This window comes from Fulvia fulva, chromosome 13 (genome assembly GCF_020509005.1).
Source record: "Fulvia fulva chromosome 13, complete sequence".
NCBI classification, from domain to species: domain Eukaryota; kingdom Fungi; phylum Ascomycota; class Dothideomycetes; order Mycosphaerellales; family Mycosphaerellaceae; genus Fulvia; species Fulvia fulva.
Window position 1 is genome coordinate 83,922 of NC_063024.1, and position 15,829 is coordinate 99,750.

The 15,829-nt window shown below is 53.6% G+C and overlaps 8 protein-coding genes across 8 annotated transcripts; 5 read left to right on the forward strand and 3 right to left on the reverse strand.

Annotated features, from left to right (window-relative positions):
* Window positions 1–296: 296 nt before the first annotated feature.
* CLAFUR5_14090 (Neuronal-specific septin-3) lies at window positions 297–2,693 on the forward strand (the record flags this gene model as incomplete). Its single annotated transcript, XM_047913238.1, has 2 exons — window positions 297–1,321; window positions 1,376–2,693. 2 exons carry the CDS (start codon window positions 297–299, stop codon window positions 2,691–2,693), a joined length of 2,343 nt encoding a protein of 780 aa, XP_047769759.1.
* Window positions 2,694–4,685: 1,992 nt separating this feature from the next.
* Window positions 4,686–5,644, reverse strand: CLAFUR5_14091 (NADH-cytochrome b5 reductase 2; the record flags this gene model as incomplete). Its single annotated transcript, XM_047913239.1, has 2 exons — window positions 4,686–5,320; window positions 5,377–5,644. 2 exons carry the CDS (start codon window positions 5,642–5,644, stop codon window positions 4,686–4,688), a joined length of 903 nt encoding a protein of 300 aa, XP_047769760.1.
* A 658-nt stretch (window positions 5,645–6,302) lies between these two features.
* On the forward strand, window positions 6,303–6,884 carry CLAFUR5_14092 (uncharacterized protein; the record flags this gene model as incomplete). Its single annotated transcript, XM_047913240.1, has 1 exon — window positions 6,303–6,884. One exon carries the CDS (start codon window positions 6,303–6,305, stop codon window positions 6,882–6,884), a length of 582 nt encoding a protein of 193 aa, XP_047769761.1.
* A 653-nt stretch (window positions 6,885–7,537) lies between these two features.
* CLAFUR5_14093 (uncharacterized protein) lies at window positions 7,538–9,082 on the forward strand (the record flags this gene model as incomplete). The annotated part of the gene is made up of 3 exons (XM_047913241.1): window positions 7,538–7,958; window positions 8,019–8,481; window positions 8,530–9,082. The coding sequence occupies 3 exons, from the start codon at window positions 7,538–7,540 to the stop codon at window positions 9,080–9,082; spliced, it is 1,437 nt and encodes a 478-aa protein (XP_047769762.1).
* A 1,055-nt stretch (window positions 9,083–10,137) lies between these two features.
* CLAFUR5_14094 (uncharacterized protein) lies at window positions 10,138–10,350 on the forward strand (the record flags this gene model as incomplete). Its single annotated transcript, XM_047913242.1, has 1 exon — window positions 10,138–10,350. The coding sequence occupies one exon, from the start codon at window positions 10,138–10,140 to the stop codon at window positions 10,348–10,350; it is 213 nt and encodes a 70-aa protein (XP_047769763.1).
* Window positions 10,351–10,882: 532 nt separating this feature from the next.
* On the reverse strand, window positions 10,883–11,062 carry CLAFUR5_14095 (uncharacterized protein; the record flags this gene model as incomplete). Its single annotated transcript, XM_047913243.1, has 1 exon — window positions 10,883–11,062. One exon carries the CDS (start codon window positions 11,060–11,062, stop codon window positions 10,883–10,885), a length of 180 nt encoding a protein of 59 aa, XP_047769764.1.
* A 1,818-nt stretch (window positions 11,063–12,880) lies between these two features.
* On the forward strand, window positions 12,881–13,273 carry CLAFUR5_14096 (uncharacterized protein; the record flags this gene model as incomplete). Its single annotated transcript, XM_047913244.1, has 2 exons — window positions 12,881–13,010; window positions 13,080–13,273. 2 exons carry the CDS (start codon window positions 12,881–12,883, stop codon window positions 13,271–13,273), a joined length of 324 nt encoding a protein of 107 aa, XP_047769765.1.
* A 523-nt stretch (window positions 13,274–13,796) lies between these two features.
* CLAFUR5_14097 (Major allergen Alt a 1) lies at window positions 13,797–14,320 on the reverse strand (the record flags this gene model as incomplete). The annotated part of the gene is made up of 2 exons (XM_047913245.1): window positions 13,797–14,074; window positions 14,125–14,320. The coding sequence occupies 2 exons, from the start codon at window positions 14,318–14,320 to the stop codon at window positions 13,797–13,799; spliced, it is 474 nt and encodes a 157-aa protein (XP_047769766.1).
* Window positions 14,321–15,829: the final 1,509 nt, after the last annotated feature.

Sequence of the window (15,829 nt, forward strand, 5' to 3'; positions counted from 1 at the left end):
CTGAAACATTGAACAGCTCACGCTTCGCCATTGGAGCTGGCAGCTGGCAGCTTACTCGAGTGAGCACAACACGGGACGAGCCTCTCACTGTAGATTGTCCAAAGCTTCAACGTCTTCACTCAACTTGATGTTCGGTTTGCGCGCAGTTGGATACTGTATACATAGCCCCACGCGACCACCCTGAACAGCGCGCGGCTCGTGTGCAGGCCCGAGGACATTATTGATAGGACGGCAGGCGCCCATTGCGAGGCGACACAAGCGCGCAATCGCGCAATCCTTGAAACGCGCGATTAAGAATGGCTGCAGCATTTGGAGGAAGCGACAAGCTGCGAAACGATGTTGACTACACTGTCTCCCACCGAACGCCTCCCGTCCCCTCTTCGCCCACCTCGATCGCATACTCGAGCGCGTCCGCTGCCGCAACAGACCCACGCGCCATTGGCATTGCCGTCCCGCTCCACCTGCACCATCAACTGCCGAACCACGACCAGGTGAATGCAGCTCCAGGTGCCGCCACGGAAGCCACGCGAGATAAGGCGTCGTCCGCGATTGGAAGTGACGGCGACGTGTTGAAGGCGAGATCGCATTCACAGCGTGGTGGAAGGCGCCCTAGCTTGTCTTCCGTCTTCCTGCGCCGCAGCAATACCACCTCGAGCCAACACAGCAAGACCGACAAGAACCAATCCACCGCCTACACAGGCTACACTGCAGACGAAACCGTACCTCCCGTTCCCGTTCCCGCCCCTCGCACCCTCATCGCAGCTGCCGAGCAACGAGCGGCCGAGGACAAGAAGACTCGCAGCAGTAGCGACACGTTCAGAGAAGGTGCCGGCAAGATGCTGCGCAAGTCGAGCAGGAACAAGGCTGCTCGGCAGGCCGAAGCAGAAAGGAAGGCGAACCAAGTCCCGCGACAAGCACCACATCTTCCCTCGCTACCATCGCTCAATCCCACCTTTGGCACCGACTCAGACCGGCCGGACAGCGTCGCCATCTTCACCAACGCCTACACTCATTCTACGCCCGCCGCAGAGCCGCGTCCTACCGCCAACTTCTCCCGCCCTGGAGGTGCAATGGTGCCACCCGTCAGCATGTTCAACAGCTCTTCACCCGCCTACCGCACCGGCAATGGTCTGCCGCATTCCTCGTCACCACCCGAAGTGCGACCTCCAAAGCCGAGCGGCGAGTATGTACCTGATGTCATCAATCGCTCTGAGAGCATGACCAACCGCGGCCGCTACTCGTATGCAAATAGCACTACATTCGTTAATGCGGTCAACAGTCCGAGGCGGGTTCGCAGACGCAAGGACCCGACGCCCTTCAAGTGAGCAGTCCATCATCCATCCCCAAGCATCGCACTATACTGACCCGGCTGCAGCTTCCTCGTCATCGGAGCCAAGAACTGCGGCAAGACGTCACTCATCTCGTTCCTCAAACACTCACTCGCTCTGCCCAAGCACAAGCAAGCGTCAGACTACCAGCCAGACTCGCAGACGGCCGGCAACAGATCGTCCTTCACCTCGCACTACCTCGAGACCGAGATCGATGGCGAACGTGTGGGCCTGACCATGTGGGACTCTGCCGGACTGGAAAAGAATGTTGTCGATCTGCAACTGCGAGAGATGACCGCCTTCGTCGAGTCCAAGTTCGAGGACACCTTCGTTGAAGAGCAAAGAGTCATGAGAAGTCCTGGCGTCAAGGACACCCACATCCACTGCGTCTTGCTTGTGCTTGACCCTTCACGACTTGACACCACAATTGCCAACTCCGCCGCCTTCCAAAAGAACGGATCTCATTCTGGTAGCCTCGATGACGATCTGGACTTGCAGGTGATGCGAGCTTTGTGGGGCAAGACGACGGTCATCCCAGTCGTTTCGAAAGCAGACACTTTGACCTTGTCGCACATGTCGTTCCTGAAGCGGGCTGTATGGCAAGCCCTGAAAGGTGCCTCTCTGGATCCCCTGGAAGCACTGGAGCTTGAAGATGATGCGGAAGAGGAGGAAGATGAGGCCAACGACGAAGATAGCATTGCTGGCGATGCTTTGCATACTCCCAGGACCCGCAAACACCAGCGTCTATCGTCTCTTTCGGTCGCGGCCAACAGCAGTGATCACGACGATGAGACGCCGTACCTTCCAATGTCGATCCTGTCACCAGATTTGTACGACCTGCCTCCCTACGTGCCAGCACACAAAGCTGGCAAGCCGGATAAAGTCGGACGACGCTTCCCCTGGGGCTTCGCTGACCCGTACGACCCGCAACATTGCGACTTCGGTCGTCTTCGTGATAGCATCTTCTCAGAATGGCGCAGCGATCTTCGCGAACTCAGTCGCTCCAAGTGGTATGAGAATTGGCGTACCAGCAGGCTTAAGAACCTCCCAGGATCAAGGCAGAGGATCAAGGGTGGCGTGACGCCGGTGACATCTGTCCCTAAGGAGGGCAGAATGACGAGCCAGTCTTCGCGCCACTTTTCGCCACCCACGAATTCGACGCCAAGTCAGGCTGGTACGGCGACTTCCAGTGTGCCGAGGAGTGTGAGCGTCACCAGCAACACCACGGCAGCGACCAGCCATGCTGTTAACCCTACCGGTATGGCGACAGTCTCGGAGAATGGCGGCAAGAGAGACTTCTCTGGTGCAAGTCAGACTGGCAGCGTAAGAGGTGGCACGTACCGAAGTGTCGAGACCTATCAATGAGTGACGAGACGGCCCAAGCGGATCCTGGACACAGACGATTGTACGAAACATCGATACCACGACATCAATACAAGGACACAGGCAGGAAGTCCGGTAATCGAACGTCCACAGCAAGGGAAGCAAGGGAGGCAACAACAAGAATAAGGAGGAATGTTTCGCGACTCAAAGTCAGGAAAGTAGCGTTCACAGCGAGGGCGCCAAGTGCAGGATTTTCGTGTTTTTGCTTTCGCTCTGTATGCGATTCGCAAGTATGGTTGAAGGAAGATTGAGATTGAGGTTGTGGATTCAAAGTGTGTTTTTGATTGTGTAGATATACCCCCAATGATGCGTGCGAGTGCGAGTGCGACGTTCAGCAAGTGAGTAGAAGTGTGGAATGTATGAATTGACACGCTTTACAAAAACGATACCCGCCCCTTCAGACTGCGAAACATGACTGTGCTCAATGCCGATTGTGGCAATGGTTCGAAAGGCAAAAAGATGAACGCTAGTTGAGCAGTTGATCAAGGAAAAGCTTTCCTGGCTAACATCTGTAACCCCGTTGGTCTGCCGCGGCCGCGGGACTTGACGTGTGGGTGGGAAGGTATATATATATATATATGAGGCCGGAAAGAGGGTGGTCTTGACAATTATCGTTGGCTTAATGGTACGGCGTTCGGTCTTTAGGGCTGTTGTCGATGATGCGTTCAGCCAGTTTTTCGACGCTGTGGACGATCACTGCGTCGTGTAGTCTAGGAAGGGCGAGCCGTTGGGTCGGCGGTGGTTGTTTTTTCTTCTTGTTGCATCTTTTTGCATGTGTTGTAGACACCGCTGCATGATGCGCCGAGGACTCAATGGGATCCGATGGTGGAAGGGGGTCTTGCCGACTCGTACTTGTCGCGGAATTCAATGGTGGGGGTAGAATAAAGATGTGGCTGGGGGGCGGGGGGGGGGGAAGATGTCGAGATAGGGGAGACTTTTCATGGTGGTGGTGATGGTGTACGCAACGAATCGCATGTCGCTTAAACGGGGTGTACAGTACTGTGCAGGAACATTGCTGGAGGCTTCGGAGTTTGGGTATTGGCGCCTTCATTGGTGTCGAGGGCAATTCTTGTTCGAGTGGCGGAGACCTTATACGGTATGAGTGGAGTCTCCTGCGAGATAATGCTGGGCTGTAGGGGCAGGTGTGGATCACAAAGGCGTGCGAATCGTGACGGGAAGGAGTGGACTGGCGTGGCTTGGGATCAGAGTGGTCGGAGTTGTGGCTTCTGGTCTCAATGGGTGATGAGATTAAGGTATCTGCCAGTAGTGGCTTGAAGCATGTTGGGGTCTCGAAGTCGCAAATATCGGCTTGCACCTCCCTCCACGGAAGCCATGGGCCTGCTGTCTAACAAGAGGATGTCCAGAGAAGACATACTCCCCGGGGAGAAGGATCCGGGCAGTATCCAGTCTCTGTTCGAAAGCCATTACCGTTCGGGGAACTATGATCCACTTACGTCGCAGGTCGAACTGCCCCATCTCCCATTTCAGAGCAGCCTTTACCCCTGGCCTGGGAGCTGAGATATCCTTACATCTCGCCTCGGCATCGCCACCACCTCTTCTATCCCTCTCCTGTTGCCTCCCCGTACCACCACTTCATCTTTATGATAAACTTCAGCTCTTGCAAGAGTCTGGAGACGTGTGCGTTTGTGGTGTGTGTTCTGCAAAGGGCGATAGTGGTTGGCTCCAGCGGAAGTTGCTTTTTTGAACGTTTGAGGTTGTGAAGCCGGCAGCTAGCGTCGTCTAGAATCTGACCAATGAGAGGGATCGATAGAAGATTGTCAGATGCATGGTAATCGCTGGCAAGTTCCGTTCTTCTCGCACGCTCATGAACATGAAATCGGTCTAGTTGCGGTCAGCACAGACGACTTGGTTATGTAGGGACTACAACTCCTTGAAAATACTCCATTGCGACCTCTCGATCCAGCTATAACACACGCTCAGAACGCATTCCCCACCAAGCGCCTCTCCCTTCCCTCAAAACTTATGCACCTCCTTCTTCCCCAGTCCCAACTCCGTCAACGTGCTCCCCACCGCACTCTCCATCGCCGGCGGTCCACACAAAAACACCTTCTTCCCCTGATCATCACCCCACGAACTTCCACACCTCTCAATCGCCTGCTGCAACACACCCTTATTCACATATCCCTTCCTCCACTTCTCGCCCTTCTCTTGCGCATCTGGCCCACTGACACAATACGTCACCTGCAACCTCCCGGGATATTGCTGCTCCAGCCCCTCTAACTCGTCTCTCAGCACGATGTCCCGCTCGCCGTTCACACCCCATAGCAGCTGGACTTTTGTCTGGTCGTCGGCGTTGCTGAGGATGCCTTTCGCAAGAGAGTAGATAGGCGTGATGCCCGCGCCGCCGGCTACGAGGAGGACGGAAGTGGAAGATTGTGGGATCTTCCAGTTGTAGCCGGGGATCGGACCTCGAACGCTGAGGTGGTCGCCGGGAGAAAGGGAGTGCATGTAGGTGCTGGCGCGGCCGTTGGGGTACTGCTTTACGAGGAGCTCGAGGGTGCCACGGGTAGTGGGGTCGGAGATGGGCGTGTAAGGGCGGAGGACGGGGAGCCAGGCGTTGGAGGGTGTGTGTTGGGTTAGGATTGCGGCTGGAGAGGGACGTTAGATTGAGCCGGCTTGCGTGGAGAAGAAGGGATATGCGTACAGCCAGCTGGGACACCACTGATTTCATTGTCTCCTCCAGGAAGAGCAAACGTTATGCGCTTGGTATCGTGGTTGACCTGCTCTGACTTGGTGACTGTGAGCTGCTTGCTGAAGAGCATCGAGGCTGGGAAGGCCAATGTCTTGGTGGGCGGCTGGTGGGCTGAATCGAGCATGATGGGCCGTCGCGTGGAAAGGTATGCGGTCCCGGCTATGCCGACTGCTCCTGCTGTAAAGTAAGGGAGAGCTCGTCTTGAGAGGAGTGAAGCCATGGTTGGCAGGTGATCGGTCGTGCTAGATATATGTGTTTGCTGTCTGCTGTGGTGTTAGGGGGTTGATGCTGTACCCCGGCACGTTAAGCAGGGTGTTGAGAGGAAAAATAGGGAGCGCTTAGCTGTGGGAGTATGCTTTGGGAAGCAGAAGACGTGTCTGTTGAGGCAGCCGCCCAGCGCAGTGCTTGAGGCTGCAGTCGATGGTATGTTCGGACATTCAATGCCCGACGGGACCCGAGCAAGGACGCCTCATCAGTGGATACCATTTCTCGTCCTCAGCCAGCTCACAGGCATCTGGGGTGACATGGCCCTTTGCCAACAGTTGTCGGACATCTTTGTCCGTGTTGTGCTGATTGAAGGCGATGTGGTGTGCTGGAAAGACGTCGGCAAGGGAAGGCAATGAGTTGCGAGCCATCTATTCCGGGAAGAGATCGGCAACTATCGGCACCGATGATGCCGATGTTGGTCTTTCGTGCCACGTTCGTGAAACATCTCAAGAGTACAAGAGCAACAAAATCACTGCACCATCAATGACAGCGGACATCGCTTGAATGCTATGTGCCTGAGTGTGCAGCTGGGAGGATGACAGTCGCGGGGGGCACTGACACCACGAAGCTGTCACTTGGAGACATACGACACGTGCCCTGAAGAGTGTGCTATGAGAGTCCTGTCGACAACCACCTTATCTCACAGCCCGCGAATGGCTTATCAAACATTGCCCAAGATCCTCCTCAGACCAGACGCGGGTAGTTCTGATGATATCGCACACATACGAGACGTAATTCGAGATGCGTTTGCCGCCAAGTCTCATCTCGACCACAAGGAGGCCGACATTGTGGACTCGCTTCGCAAGGCTGGAGCATTGACCATATCACTGGCGGCCTATCTCCATCAATCGGAGTCAGGAACGATCGTTGGCCATATAGCAGCTTCTCCGGTCTTGATCGACGGCGAAAGCCATGGATGGTTTGGCCTCGGACCGGTTTCCCTCCGACCTGCTCACCAAGGACAAGGTATTGGCAGCGCTCTAGTGAAAGGTGCACTCGAAGCCCTACGAGATGCGGGAGCTGCAGGCTGCGTGGTTGCGGGGAGTCCAAGATATTATCATCGATTTGGTTTTCAGCACAACCCAGCTATAACTTTCGAAGGTGCACCAGCTAAGTACTTTCAAAGTATCACACTCAACGGGCCAACCGTGAGCGGGAAAGTCGCGTACCATGAGGCCTTCAACATCAGATAAGGCTTGCTCAGATCCTCATTGTAGATCAGAAAGACGATGAGATGCCGTCCGCGGAGCCTATACCGTGCCACAAGGATTGCTGCAGGCTCGAAGGATTCGGAGAAAACGCTAATTTCAGGCAGCACTTGGACTTTATGGACAAAGCTCATTACATCAGGTCGATGTGTATGGAAGTCATTGTCATAGTCCTCACCTCACCATGAACAGAGCTTTGGTATCGGTACCAACAAACGACCCGACTCTGTCTCAACACAATGACCAGCACGATGCGGATCCAGCGGCTTCTTCTACAGGCATACGCCATGGCAGCTGAGAGCGCTGTGCTTGCGATAGTGTCCAGTTGCATTGCAACAGTCTTACTTGCTGTCGCAGCAGCTATCTGGTGCTTCATATTCTAAGCTCCAGCTGCAAGAGGGTACAGGTCCTGATACTACGCTGTCCACATCATTTTGGGACCTTCCAGCCCGGGACTAGCAAGTTTCTTGCGAGATACATGGGTGTTACACAACAATGGCGGGTTCCTGCCGAGATAACGCGCTGTCAGCAGCCTGCGCCTAGCCGAGCAACTTCTCCGATGAGCAAGTTGTCAACAGTCTTTTCAAAGTCATCAACTCAAAGGTACTTTCCCGCCAGTCACAAACTCATATTCATCCATGGGCCACAACACTCTACCCTCACGACCAGAAGATGGACAAACGAACAACTTCCCGCTTGTACTGGTCGACCAAAACGCCAGCATACACGACAGACAAATGACACAGCACTTTGCACGTGCTCATACTGCCAAAGTGAACCGACGAAAGCATCGGGATGAGATCAAGCACTCACGCATCGAGCGTGCCACCACTTCGCGTAGAGTTGAGACTTTCAAGTCGAAGACCATTACTGCAGTCGAGGTTCCTACGAAGCTTGCCAGAAAGCCAGGCATCAAGCGGCCGACCGTCAGTCGTGCTCACTCGTGGCCACCCAACAGCACTCTCATCCCGCGCTCGCTCGCGCCTGTGTTTGACGGATTGGCTGTATCGAGCTTTGATCCAGCAGTGACTCCGGAAGCTGCTAGAGTGGCCGACTTTTGTAAGTTCAGACTCTACCTATGTGTTACAAAGCTTTGAACCTGATGAAACGACTCGCCAGACCTGAACGTTGTCTATCCTGGCCGTCTGCCGCAGAACGAAGCCCTGGTACGATTCCAAGCCTTTTGTGAACATCGCGTCATCTTCCATGTCTTCCATTACGGCGCCGCAGCATACCAGAACCTCTCCAACAATCAGGGGAGCGTAGCCATCCGCAATGAGATGCTACAGCACAAGTCGAAGAGCATACACGAGCTCAGCGAGCTTTTGACCAATCTGGCTCCTGAAAACATCGAGATCGCTATTCTGGCCGTCTTGTTCCTCGGTACCAGCGAAGTCCATGACAATATCGAATCAACATGTCTACTGCCACTGTTCCCGCATCTTCCATATGCCAAGTGGATCGGCGTCTGGGGTCGCATGAAGCCAGTCGCGGCGCATGCTGATGCTTTGGATCTCCTCGTTAATCGTCAAGGTAGCCTCGAGCAGCTGCAGATGCCAGGACTAGCACTCAACATTGCTCGGTCAGTCAGTGATAGATTCCGAAACGATGCATACTGACGCCGTCGCAGTTTCGATTTACGCTATGCTAGTTTATCACTCAGCAGCCCAAAGTTTCTCTACAATTGGCCGATAGAGGAAGACATCCTGACCAAATGTCAAGCATTGCAACATCCGTCAGCGGAGGCGCCTGGCAATGGCTTCCGTGCAATGTCAGGGAAGCTACCACCAGACCTGCTTTCCACGCTCCTGGTGTTGGCGGCTGTAGATCAGCTGATCCGTACGCAAACAGAGGCTGGACCAACAAAAGACCTCCAAGGTCTCGAAGGTGCCAGAAGTGGTGTGCATCACCGAATCCTTTCGCTGCCGAGCTGGGAGCGGTTGCCAACTCCCACTAATGCTGACTGGCGGACCTACGAGTGTTGTCGACTGGTGGCGACACTATACTCAAGCGCAATAATGTCGGGTCTGCCACCTGACACTGGCTGGAGTCGGGTGCTGGTTACACAGCTTCGAAAAGCGCTCGAACGGCACGGGTTCGTCTCGCCTACAAACACGCACTGGCTCATCTGGGTCCTGGTCCTGGGTGGCATTGCCTCGCTGGATTCACGTCATCGAAATTGATATGTGGAAAGTCTGCGAGCGACACTACACAGGTCAGACACACGGACATGCGCTGCATTGCGGCAGAAAGTGCGGCCTTTCCTATGGTCCGACAGCGCCTGCTTGCACAGTGCTCGTGTACTGTGGGAGGCAGCTACCACGCCGCCACAACTTGGGCCAGTTGCGTGAAGTGGGAAAGATTCTGAGTGTCTCGCGGTCACCAAGTGCGTGAAACAGCGAGGCCTTGTGCTGCTTCAGGATTATGCACTCGATACACGTGATACAGGTTGGCGTTGAAACATCGCTTCCAATCGACATATCTCAGTCCTCAGTCGTCAGCGAAAGAATTATAACCTTTGATCCATGGCTTTCACACCATCACACACCCTTCAACCACAACTATCGCACCAAGCACCACAAGATGGTCCTGCCGGCCTATGACGAGTTCCAGCGGCTGCTGTCGGAGCCGGTTGACGACTGCCCCATATGTCGCGAGCCATTCAACAGGGGATTTCGCACGGTATGCGGTCACGTCTTTTGCATCCAGTGCGCCCGGGAGTGGTTTCGCGAGAAGTGCACATGTCCAAGTTGCAGGGAGATCTTGTACGATAAGCATACGATGCCTTACGAGATGCGTGGCGATTACGACGACGACGAATCCGAAGATGGATACACCAGCGACGATGAAGACGAAAGCGATGATTATAATAGCGACGACGATGAGAGCGATGACGATACAAGCGATGACGATACAAGCGATATTTCGACTAGCGAGAGGCGTATGTTTGATCACCTAACTCGTCACATTTCTGAAGAGTACCAAGACGCCCTCTCGAGCGAAAGCAGCGCTCACGTTCATAACGATGGCGCAACAAGCCCAGAAGACCAGTATGCAACTGCGGAAGAGGACTTGGACGATGACACAGATGAGGACGATGACGAGTCCACCTGGTACGAAGACGAAGAACCTCGCGACTGGCCAGCGTGTGATCGATACGATTCAGATTCGGAGGCTGAGGATGAGGATGTCCGTGACACATCCAGCGATGCTCGTCAGCGCATATTGCGCGATGAAAATGTTGTCCCATATCATAACATGGACACCCAACACCGGCCAGCGTGGGATTATCACGGTCAAGGTTATCACGGTCAAGATTATCACGGTCAAGATTATCACGGTCAAGATCATCACGGTCAAGATTATCACGGCCAAGATTATCACGGTCAAGATTCGGGCGACGAGTTTCATCATGACAGAGCCAGCCATGGTCAACAGCGCGCAGTCGTGACTGGCGATAGAGAGCTGTTAATCTGGCACGGACTCGCTTGCAAGCTACTTGAGCTTGTGGGCAACGCTACGGATGTTCAAGAAGTAAGAGAGACATCTGATATCCTGCAACATAATACCATCGCTTCATTTCCTAGGTGGAGGAAACCGGACGAAGACGACAATGACGATGCTGAGCTATTGATCTGGTGCGAGCTTGTCTGCAGACTGATTGAGCTCGCAGCGACTGCAGCCGACATCCGAGAAGTGAAATTGACATCTGGTGTCTTACTGAAGCAGGCAATGGCACAAGTTCATAGCTGGGTCCATTCGGTGCTTCTCCCATCCTCCGACGATATCTGGCGAAGAATTATACAAGCTAACGATATGATGACAACCGTGCCGAACTGAGGACAATCTTCGAGCTTGAGTGTCTGTTCGCATCTGTGGACGTGTGTCACGCTCGGCAGGACACCTGAACCAGCTATCTCGAGAACGATCAGCAAGTGTCGGCTCTGAAACGTACGCCGACTCACCTCGACTATAGCACCTTGCTATCCTGTAAGCATGCTGATGAAGCCCAAGTTCTTTGCCGCCTTCTTTCCACGGCCTTGCTGCTTGGGTGGAGGCTGCTGCTGAGGAGCGTAGTTCATCGGTTGTCGTGGCCCTCCAGCTGGTGGCTTGGCATATGCGTTCGGGTCATTGTACGCTTCCTTGGAGCCACCGCAACCCATGATAATTCTGTTAGGCAAGTGGAAGTGGTGTGGTAGTCGTGGGTTTCAGCGAGGATGCGACTTTCGGTTTCCGGGCTGCTTCAACTTCTTTTCAGCTGGATTGCTATCTGTCAAGATTTGAAGAAGCAAAGACAACGGGGATCAAGAGGGCGCATGACCATCCTGCGACCGGAGACACCACTGCGAGCATGAAGATCAAATGACGACAACCCCAGGCATCGGTGAACAGCCACTCCAGTCCCCAGACTTGAGTTGCAGCCAATAATGCAGTCACCTGCAACTTCGTCATGCCAACAAGACTCCAACAACGCGAAGGATGATGCTCATTTATGTATCCACCGGCTCACTCCTGCTATTGATCATAGCATCTGATAACGATGGCTCAATTGGCTGCTAAGGCGTGGGGAAGCTGTCGATCACATTGCGGCATTTTCTGACAAGCTTCGCTAAGCTTCGGGCAAGAATTCCTACCTGCACCACCATCCCACACCTTGCCTATACGGTGGTTGTTTTCGCACGGCGCCGAGCGAGGGATGTACAGAGTGTGGCTTTCTTGCCGACATCCGAAGCTATCAGTATGATACCGACTGGGATGCTTTCATGTGCTGGAGACCGGCTCTTTCGCAGGCTAACTTGGTGTGGCATGACCTGGCGAGGCTACAAGCATCTTTAGCCCTCGGATGGCCCTATGTGACTACACAGATGGAACAGTGCGGCGATCCATCGCTATGCCTCCATGTGTTGGTGTTTCGCACTCTAACATGCTGATCCTACTTCTGCTGCTTCAGGAACTGTCCGGCGTCAGGCACACACCTTCAGGGTAGTTTCGACTATGGATGAAAGTACACCATGGAATGCAATGTAACCCAGCCGGAAACTGCTGGAGCCGTGCTATCAGCCATATTGACCACTGATTACTCATGCTAGTTTAAGGCACCCAGCAGCACACCTGCACGGTCCGTTTGGACATGCCAGTCAAAATCGAGTAAGCATCCTCGTGCCTCCCACGAGCGTGAAGCTTCGCAGTAAACAAGCCTCAGTAGTCTACAAAGCCATCAACCACTCAGGATCGCAACAGCTTGGTAGCTGAGCGCTAGGGCATATCGATCGAGATTTGATGCTTGGTCGAAGAATGACTTTCTCCGGCGATGACAATACCACCATCCGTTGGAGCTGGGGAAATCGATCTTGTGGAAGCTTCACAGGCGAAATGGCGGGGGAGAAAATGTTGCGCACTGGTGCATGTCAATGGCCACGCGAACCACGTTGCGTTCATGGCCATGCTGTTGGTCTCGTCTAGACCGTCACGTGTCACGTCCGCCTTCGCGAGTGCTCGGGATCTGAGCGATATGTTACAATACTAGAGCAAAACCTATGCAATCCTGCTGTTGGTCAATAACGCTATGGAAGATGAAGTGGACCTTCAAGACTCATGACAATTAGCAACGATGGCTAACTTGGGCTAACTTGTACAACACCAAGGAACGCGATGGATCATTGTTGTCAACATCTCCTGCCTCCAGCATGAGCGTAGACGACTTCACGATCATGAGGGGTAGGACCACGATGGTCTATTACGTTAGGTAGGATGCGCTGCTCATGTTGGTGGTCGAATCGCGCGGAACGACCGTGAGGGCAGCAAGCTGAACAGCATTGTCAGTGTCCTGACAGCGACGACGAAGGTATAAGAATACCCATCTTTCCCCGACAATCTACTCTCGTCATCATCACAGCAGCCTTCACATCAACAACCACTTCCAACCCATCCACCACACTCAACACCTTCGACTTCACAGTCCAAACCACCACCCACAAAAAATGCAGTTCATCCCCATCTCCGCCCTTGCCCTCGCGGCCGTTGCCTCCGCAGCACCATCCATCCAGGCTCGTGAGGAGGGCCAAGTCCTCATCTCCCTGCCACCTGGCTGCACCAAGGAGAACCTCTTCAGTACGCTCCCTCTTCCCCTGTCAACCCCCCAACCCGTTCAGCTGCACTCGCTAATACTTGACCTCACAGAGTGCGCCCTCCACTTGGTCGGCACCGGTGCCTCCTGCGGCGCTGCCATCATCGAGGCCGGCGCCAACCCAGCTGCTGACCTTGCCTGTGTCGGCTCCGCTGCTGGTACTGCTGCCAACTTCGATGAGTGCAAGAGCTGCATCCCAAAGAAGACTGAGGTTGTCCAAATCATCCCTGCGATGACGGAAGGATAGGGTTGGAAGGAAGGTATCGAGGCGATTTGAGTGGGCTTTGCGACACCTGTGATGGTCAGACCTGTGGAGGAACTTGAGATTGGTTGCAGGACGCTGTGGCCTCGGTCGGTTTGGCGGAGACTGTTTTGTACATAGTCGCTCGTTTTCGCTTGAATGGATCATGATCTCTACAATTCAGCGGACCAATGGCTAGGCTTTCCGATCATTACTCAATCACGAGGTTTAAGCTTGTGACTCCTAGGCCTGGTAATTGGTGGTCAACGATCGCGCGGGAGGAGCGGTAGCACTTGGTGTGCTCTATCCTTTAATGACTGACTGCTGCTGACAGAATGCGCAGTCAGCTATAAGAGGTCACCAGTCAACGAGTACGCTTGATTCACATCATACAATTCTCACACGAGACAGCCTGCCCAGCTGAGGATGCTATGCTGTAAACTGATACAATGCCTGTCGTCATTTATAATCTATTCTCACATGGAACCTATCCCTTTCCATGCTTCATGTCTCATGCCACCGATCGGCTCTAAGCGCCCAACTTCTTCATGGTGATGGCAAAGTACTCCTGCGGCGGCACAACGCACACGAAGTCATTAACATTGCTGCCTCCAGCGTGGCAGATCGGGTCATTCAAAAATGCGTTCCCGCCCAGCGTCTCGGTCTCGCTGATATGCTGCCACAAGAACAGTTCGTTTGTCTGGGTGTCGTGTGCGGGGATGTAGTTGAAGCTGAACACCGAGTTCTTGCCGCAGAAGTAGACGTGGTCTGGCTCGAAGCGCTCGGTGGCAGCGTCCGTGACGGGGTCTGAAGCGATGTTAGTATGAGAATGAGAACGATGGAAGGGAGGAACTTGCCGTATGGGCTGCATTCGAAGTCAAGTGTTCCACCGTTCGTGGCGAGGATGCGGAAGAACATGGTGCTGATGTTCTTGCCATCGAGCTTGCGGAGGGTAAAGTCCTTGATCTGGTAGATCGTGTCGTCGGTGCGTGCGACTGGGCCGGCGAGGGCGGTGGTGAAGAGAGCTGCGGCGGCGGCGAGAGTGAACTTCATGGTGATTGATTGGATGTTGGTAAGGCTGGTTAATGTGGTGTTGATCGTAGTACTGTTGGAGATGGTGTTGTTTTCTTGTGGGCTGTGTCCGTTGTTGTGTGATGCTCAATTTCGAAGGCACATGGCTCTGTACTTATGCTGTGCATCGAATGCCTACTACAACATTCAATTCAGTACCGATGTATCCGTACCGTATAGACAATGCTCGTGTTCGACCCTTTGGTGCAACATCAGTTGTTCCGTACGATGCCACGATGGCGATCAATGTCCCAATAGCCATAGTGTACGGCTCGGGTCATCTTGCGAGAGAGCTACTCGAAGCTCAGTGACGATGGATGTCGATCAAAGTCGTACTTCTTCTAAAGTTGGTGATCTCGTCGGTAAAGAGCGGGCCCTGACCCGGTGGAAAGACGAAAATGGTATCCCGCTAGCACATTCAGCTTCTCATGATCCTCCAACGACGTCAACTGCCTTGGCGTTCATGACATTATGCTCGTATTGATGCCTTTTGTATGTGCATCATGTGGCCATCGGTAGAGTCTAATCCTGTCTAACTGGACGTCGTGCCGAAACAGATCTTGGCTCTTAAACCGTCAAGATCGTGTACTCTGCAAATCGCGGAATCAGCATTGAGAGGCGATCGCCACGTCGTGTGGTCGTGGGCTAGGGAGTTGACGTCGGCATCTCGGCGCTTGATGCTGTGATGCTGAAGTTGAAAGTGGTGTTGAGATGCTAACGCAGCTGTCAGTAGTGCAAATCTCAAGTTGTCGCAGAATGATGATAAGTGTTCGGTCTGTAAAATCTTTCAAGCTCTAGGGAGCGAGCTTTGGTATCTTTAAGGCTCGGTAAACCGTCTATGACAAGGAGCGCATATTGCTTGTGCTATCAGGTGGCACAAAGGAGCCAGTACTTACTCTTATGTGCGAATTGTGATAGTCAGAGTAGGCGTTGAAGCAATCGCTGCCTGTCAAGGCTCGTCTGAGCCTGCTTGAGTTAAGGCGCTGCCCAGATTCATGTTAACTCTGAACATGCTTGCTTCCTCCAGATTGACAGGCATACTGCACTGAACAAATTCGCAGGATCGTAGATCTTTAGGATGTAAATCATCTCGACTGATCACCACCGGGCGAAGTCCGGCGAGCTAAGAGTTTGTTGCGCGTCGTGCACAGTCGCACGTCGTGCACACCTCCACTAAACTTAGGCCTACTCAATCAAGTATCGACTAATGTCACCTAGGCAACAGTTGACTTTCATTGGGCTGTGCACGACGTGCGACTGTACACGACGCGCAACAAACTCTTACTTAGCGCGAAGCTCGTGCCACTCCACGAGCAAAGTTTCTGCAAAAAGAAAGTGGCAAAAACATACAACACAAGGAATTCCCACGTAGTCACCTACCGTAGTACTAATCTTGCGGTCCAATGCTTAGATATGGAAGAGCGGACGGGGTTCCTCGCTTTCATTGGCCTGTGGTCGTATGTGCCAAGGGTTCAACTCTGTAACAATATA